Here is a 7,500-nt window from a genome sequence, read left to right as displayed (position 1 = left end):
AAGCGCGCGAGCGTACAGAGACACCAGCGGCTCCAGCTGCGCGTGAGGATGAGTGAGCTTCACAAACTCCACCGCCGCACACACCTGCACACACACACACACACACACACACAGGACCAGCGGACACTCTGATTAGCTGTGAGATGGTGTCAAGTCACAGTTACTTATACAGCGCTTGTTACAGCACACAGTGTTTCAGAGCAGCTTTACTGAGATAATAATGCAACAGAGTTTGTGTCCAGAAGAAAACAGCGTCTCAGTCCAGCTGAAGTAAGCTCAGTGATGCTTCATTTCTGCTGTAAAAAAGTTATTAATGTAGTTCATTTATATATATAGTGCAAACGTGTCACGTGACTCACTGCTTGCTCCTCATTGGCTGAGGCAGACATGAGCACGAAGGGAATGGCGGTGGGAAGGCAGCCGATGGCGTTCAGCTGTCCGTCGCTGCGGGACGAGTTCAACATGCGCCTCGATCGCCGCTCCGCGAACTCCAGAACCTGCGCACACACGGGTCACATGATGCTGACGCCAACAGTGAAAAATATATAACTTTTTTGTTCTAAAAAAAAAAACAAGCCCAGCCCAGGTGAAAAAAAAAGTCACGCAAAAGTAACGCAACGTATTACTTTTCTAAAAAAGGAACTAAGTAAGGCAATATTGTAACGCATTAGATGTCACAGTAACGTTCCCCAGCACCGGCGGCGAGCGACAGGGGTTCCGGTGCGCTCACCTCGCTGGGGGTCGTGGGTCGCGGCTCCCGCCAGTCGCAGAAGAAGCTCCGGTGGAAGGACTCCGCGTACGTGTCGGCGTGAGAGCCGGGACTCGTCAGGAACGCCACGTAATCCGACAGGACGGCGGCTCGCGCTGCGGGATCAGCGGCGCTGGAGAACGAGCCGGCGGACAGAACCTGGGCGGCTCTCAGAGCGCACAGAACGTTCAGGGTGTTCTGACCCGCGTGCAGACCTGCAGATCACACCGTCACTGAGGGAGTTTTCAGGTAGGGTCAGGGTCAGGGTTATAGGGGTGAGAGTTAGGGTCAGGGTTATAGGGGTCAGGGTCAGGGTTATAGGGGTGAGAGTTAGGGTCAGGGTTATAGGGGTGAGAGTTAGGGTCAGGGTTATAGGGGTCAGGGTCAGGGTCAGGGTCAGGGTTATAGGGGTGAGAGTTAGGGTCAGGGTTATAGGGGTGAGAGTTAGGGTCAGGGTTATAGGGGTGAGAGTTAGGGTCAGGGTTATAGGGGTGAGAGTTAGGGTCAGGGTTATAGGGGTGAGAGTTAGGGTCAGGGTTATAGGGGTCAGGGTCAGGGTCAGGGTTATAGGGGTGAGAGTTAGATGCTGCGTGAGCCGGACTAAACGCTTCTCTCTGGAGCGGCTGACTTTCAGTTCATAATGAGAAAAGTTAACATTATAATTACATGGATTCAGATGTGTCATGTGTTCTAGCTCAAGCACACCTGGTGCAGCTAATGAAGCCCTTGATTAATGAGACGACATCCGTTCTGCAGATCTGCGCTGTTGTGAGGGATTCTGTTCAGGGCGTTGAATAATTTAGAGAATGTGGAAGTTGCATTTTCAGTTGAATTTGGGGAAACCACTTGAAACGTGTTGTGTTGAGCTATTTCAATTACTTTTGTTTGATTTGTTCATTGAAACAGCTGAAAGTGTGTACATTTTGACAATAAGCCCAATTTGCAATGGGGGTTGATTAATTTTGATTATAACTGTATGTATTTTTTCACATATTTTCCTCTAAACTTTCCCGCGGGCTCCAGTCTGAAAGCCCCTGATTGGTTGATGGATTGGACACCTCAGACTAGAGGCTTCAGTCACTCATCTCGTTACCTTGATGGTAGTGCACCGACCCACGCGGATCCATCCAGAACTTCAGCTTATCATGCAGAATCACGTTCCCCACCACAGGATCTCCAGACGAGCCGTTCGCGCGGCCGCTGCCAGCTGCACACACACACACACACACACACACACACACACACACACACACACACACACACACACACACACACACACACACACACACACACACAGGGTTACACACATGCTACAGGAGCGTCAGTGCACAGGTGTCCGGTCACGGGAGTGTTACACACCGGTGTTGGACAGGCGGAGGATGCTGGACGGGTGTGTGTTGCGCGGCGCGTTGAAGCCGGTGATCCAGCCGCCGAAGTGTGTTCTGATGTCTGCGGTGTTGTAGTACCAGTGGACCGGCATCGACATCGCGTCAGCAGCACACACTCCCCACAGCGCCTCAGTGACGGACCGACGCACCTGAGCCATGCGCACCTGACACACACACACACACACACACACACACACACACACACACATTTATATTACATTTTTAGATTACATAATTTATATTACATACATATATACTCTATATATATATATATATATACACATATATACTCATATGTACTCTACCTGTACACATATACATAAATACATACATATATAATATTATTACAACTTAAAATAATAGTTTTCTATTTGAATATACTTTAAAAAATTATTTATTCCTGTGATCAAAGCTGAATTTTCAGGATCATTACTCCAGTCTATCACATGATCCTTTAGAAATCACTCTAATATTCTGATTTATTAAGAGTGTTGGAAACAGTTCTGCTGCCTGATATATTTGATGAATAAAAGGTTAAAAAGAACTGCATTTATTCAAAATAAAAAAATATTTTCTAATAATATAAATCTTCTTTACTATCACTTTTTACCAATTTAACACATCCTTGCTGAATAAAATTATTGATTTATTTCAAAAAAAGAATTACTGACCCCAAATTACTGACTAGTCGTGTATATTGTTGTTACAAAAGATTTCTATTTTAAAAAAATTTGCTTCTTTTTTTATTTTAATTTTTTTACTTTTTATTCATCAAAGTATCCTAAAAAAGTATCACAGGTTATGAAAAAATATTAAGCAGCAGAACTGTTCCCAACTTTGATAATGAATCAGAATATTAGAGTGATTTCTAAAGGATCATGTGATAGACTGGAGTAATGATCCTGAAAGTTCAGCTTTGCATCACAGGAATAAATGATAATTTAAAGTATAATAAATTGAAAACCAATTATTTTAAATTGTAATAATATATCACAATATTATTTTTTTTCTGTATTTTTTATTAAATAAATGCAGGCTTGATGAGCAGAAGAAACTTCTTTCAAAAACATTAAAAATAGTAATGTTTCCAAACTTTTGACCTGTACTGTATATATATATATATATATATATATATATATATATATATATATATATATACATACATATTATAAATAAAACAATATATACCATCACACAAACACTCACTGCAAATGTTTTATGATTAAAAACACTGAGTTTAAGTTACATGAATCGTTCATCTCTACACAGACACACACTGGACATGATAAATATGAATGAACTGATCTTACTGTAAATAATGAGATCCGCTCTGCAGTGAACTGAACTCACACACACACTCTAGTCTTTTTGTAGAAATGTGTAGAATTGCATAACCGCACAATCATTGTTACAAAACCTCACCGGAAGTACACCGCATGATACATAACATACACAACTACGTCACGTGATGTAATATAAATGTGCATTTTATGCTTGTTAACGTAGATCTGTTTACAGGGTCAATACAGTACAATAAACTATTAGCAACTAATTTCCCATATCATGTTAAACACAGACATACATAGACGAACACTGAATCACTGATAGATGGAGAACTCATTTTTAACGCGTTTTAATTTCACACAAACCACACTGTACCAGCAATATTATCCAATGATAGTGTAATTAGTACGACTGTTTCGAAAAGATGAAGGGAAACAGTAACTAAGCGATATCGATGATCGATTGATGTTGACTCTTACTGGAACCAAAACATTCGGGAAGACCGATTCATTTTAGCGTATCGGTTCGTTCGGACAGTGTGTTTCTTCTATGAACTGATCCAACAAAAAATGTGTGTCATCATCATTCAATCAAAAGAGTCACAAAAAAACACACGACTGTAATGAAAAGCCTTTAGTTCAATATATCTGTCCGGTGAGGTTATGGAGTTTGCATCAAATGCCGTGTTGTTGAAGCTTCTCTCTGTGATTCACATGAGCTTCGGTTCGAAAGAACAAATCAAATCAAATCACATGGGGATGATTCTTCTGTGATGGCGCGTTCTTTCATTCACTTTAATGAAGTCGTTTAAGTAAGAAATCTGACATTTTCATTCAGTTTGCACTAGCTTTTTTTAGCATTTCCGTGAAGTTTAATGTTTGGTCACTATTCAGCGTCTTCATGAGATAATATAGAGTTGAGTTGTTGACATGGACTAATTCTTGTCAGGTATAGGCTATTATGAATCTTTGTTTGTGTCTCGATCTCTTATCAGCTCTTCTGAGGCTCAGAGATGATGATGGAGTGTGAAACCGGTAAGAGAACAAAAACGCGATTTAAGAACGGTTTGCCAACGTTCACATTAATTCATGAAAACGTTATTTCTGAATGTTTTCAGAACGTCCAGTTTTTAAATGTTCTGAACACACACACACACACACACACACACACACACACACACGTTGTTTTTATTGGTTATGTGAACGTTAAGGGAATATTCCATTGTATCATTCTTCAAACATTATGAGAATGTTACTTTTGAATGTTCACTGAACGTTCTGAAACTAGTTACATTTAAAAAACGTCAGACGAACATCCAGCTAAAATGTTTCCATGAACGATGTATAAATATTTTTTGTGTGCTAATGCTTTCAGAACATTATTAAAGACCAGATGACTCTGAGTGAACGTTCTATTAAATGTTACTAACCCTAACATTGAGAGAACGTTCCCTATTGGCTGGGTTTTGATGATCGTGTGTTTCAGAGCGAGCAAAGACCTTCTGGGAGGAAGTGGATGTTGATGAAGTGTTTGATGATCTGATCGAAGTTCTTTCACATTTACGAGACGTGATTAGAGACAACACCGCAACAGACAGAGGTACACACTCACTCACTCACTCACTCACTCACTCACTCACTCACTCACTCACTCAAACTCACTCACTCACTAAATCACAAACTCACTCACTCACTCACTCACAAACTCACTCACTCACTCACAAACACACTCCACTCACTCACACTCACTCACTCACACACACACACACACACACACACACACACACACACACACACACACACACACACACACACACACACTCACTCACTCACAAACACACTCAAACTCACTCACTCACTAACTAACTCACAAACACACTCACTCACTCACTCACTCACAAACACACACACACACACACACACACACTCACTCACTCACTCACTCACTCACTCACTCACTCACTCACTCACTCACTCACTCACTAACTCACAAACACACTCAAACTCACTCACTCACTAACACATTCACTCACTCACTAACTCACAAACACACTCACTCACTCACAAACACACTCACTCACAAACACACACACACACTCACTCACTCACTCACTCACTCACTCACTCACTCACTAACTCACAAACACACACACACACACACACACTCACTCACTCACTCACTTACTCACTAACTCACTCACAAACACACACACACACACACACACACACACACACACACACACACTCACTCACTCACTCACTCACTCACAAACACACTCTAACTCACTCACTCACTCACTCAAACTCACTCACTCACTCAAACTCACTCACTCACAAACACACTCACTCACTCACTAACTCACAAACACACACTCACTCACTCACTAACTCACAAACACACACACTCACTCACTAACTCACTCAAACTCACTCACTCACAAACTCACTCACAAACACACACACACACACTCACAAACACACTCACTCACAAACACACACACACACACACACACACACACACACAGACACACACACACACACTCACTCACTCACTCACTAACTCACAAACACACACTCACTCAATCACTAACTCACAAACACACACTCACTCACTCACTCACTCACTAACTCACAAACACTCACTAACTCACAAACACACACTCACTCACTCACTTACTCACAAACACACACTCACTCACTCACTAACTCACTCACTCACTCACTCAAACTCACTCACAAACACACTCACTCAAACTCACTCACAAACACACTCACTCACTCACTCACTCACTCAAACTCACTCACAAACACACTCACTCACTCACTCACTCACAAACACACTCACTCACTCACTCACTCACTCACAAACACACTCACTCACTCAAACTCACTCACAAACTCACTCACTCACACACACACACACACTCACACACTCACTCACTCACTCACTCACTCACTCACTCACAAACTCACACACTCACTAACACTCAAACTCACTCACTCAAACTCACTCACAAACACACACACTCACTCACTCACTCACTCACTCACTCACTCACTCACTCACAAACACACTCACTCACTCACTCACTCATAAACACACTCACTCACTCACTCACAAACTCACACACTCACTAACACTCAAACTCACTCACAAACACACTCACTCACTCACTCAAACTCACTCACAAACACACTCACTCACTCACTCACAAACACACTCACTCACTCACTCACTCACTCATAAACACACTCACTCACTCACTCACTCACTCAAACTCACTCACAAACACACTCAAACTCACTCACTCACTAAATCACAAACTCACTCACACACTCACTCACTCACTCACTCACTCACTCACTCACAAACTCACTCACTCACTCACAAACACACTCACTCACACTCACTCACACTCACTCACACACACACACACACACACACACACACACACACACACACACACACACACACACACACACACACACACACACACACTCACTCACTCACAAACACACACACTCAAACTCACTCACTCACTAACTAACTCACAAACACACTCACTCACTCACTCACTCACTCACTCACTCACTCACTCACTAACTCACAAACACACTCAAACTCACTCACTCACTAACACATTCACTCACTCACTAACTCACAAACACACTCACTCACTCACAAACACACTCACTCACAAACACACACACACACACTCACTCACTCACTCACTAACTCACAAACACACACACACACACACTCACTCACTCACTCACTCACTAACTCACTCACAAACACACACACACACACACACACACACACACACACACACACACACACACACTCACTCACTCACTCACTCACTCACTCACTCACTCACTCACTCACTCACTCACTCACAAACACACTCTAACTCACTCACTCACTCAAACTCACTCACTCACTCAAACTCACTCACTCACAAACACACTCACTCACTCACTCACTCACTAACTCACAAACACACACTCACTCACTCACTAACTCACAAACACACACACTCACTCACTCACTAACTCACTCAAACTCACTCACTCACAA

General features: G+C 42.4%; 2 protein-coding genes across 7 annotated transcripts in view; one reads left to right on the top strand and one right to left on the bottom strand.

Moving 5' to 3' along the window:
• Positions 1-2,294, bottom strand: part of LOC308688624 (uncharacterized protein) — a gene marked incomplete at its 5' end in the record, with an annotated part of 4,314 nt that extends 2,020 nt beyond the window's left edge. Inside the window, 5 exons of the mRNA XM_081361807.1 lie at positions 1-84; positions 360-497; positions 731-963; positions 1,842-1,955; positions 2,108-2,294. The exon at positions 1-84 is cut by the window's left edge and continues 110 nt beyond it. Coding sequence (XP_081217933.1) covers positions 1-84; positions 360-497; positions 731-963; positions 1,842-1,955; positions 2,108-2,294 — 756 coding nt within the window. The remainder of the gene's footprint in view (positions 85-359; positions 498-730; positions 964-1,841; positions 1,956-2,107) is intronic.
• Positions 2,295-3,690: 1,396 nt separating this feature from the next.
• setdb2 (SET domain bifurcated histone lysine methyltransferase 2) overlaps positions 3,691-7,500 on the top strand; it is a 15,172-nt gene continuing 11,362 nt past the window's right edge. For 2 of the 6 annotated variants that reach the window (XM_081361016.1, XM_081361015.1), the window contains exons 1-3: positions 4,156-4,231; positions 4,415-4,454; positions 4,906-5,019. In XM_081361016.1, coding sequence (XP_081217142.1) covers positions 4,433-4,454; positions 4,906-5,019 — 136 coding nt within the window. In that variant the 5' untranslated portion in view covers positions 4,156-4,231; positions 4,415-4,432. Of the gene's footprint in view, positions 4,232-4,317; positions 4,455-4,905; positions 5,020-7,500 lie in introns of those variants that run through there. The other 4 variants (XM_081361012.1, XM_081361014.1, XM_081361017.1 and 1 more) reach the window with 4 other exon arrangements.

Source organism: Scardinius erythrophthalmus (assembly GCF_964197995.2).
Source record: "Scardinius erythrophthalmus genome assembly, chromosome: 3".
NCBI classification, from domain to species: Eukaryota; Metazoa; Chordata; class Actinopteri; order Cypriniformes; family Leuciscidae; genus Scardinius; species Scardinius erythrophthalmus.
This window is presented reverse-complemented; position numbering and strand designations above follow the sequence as displayed.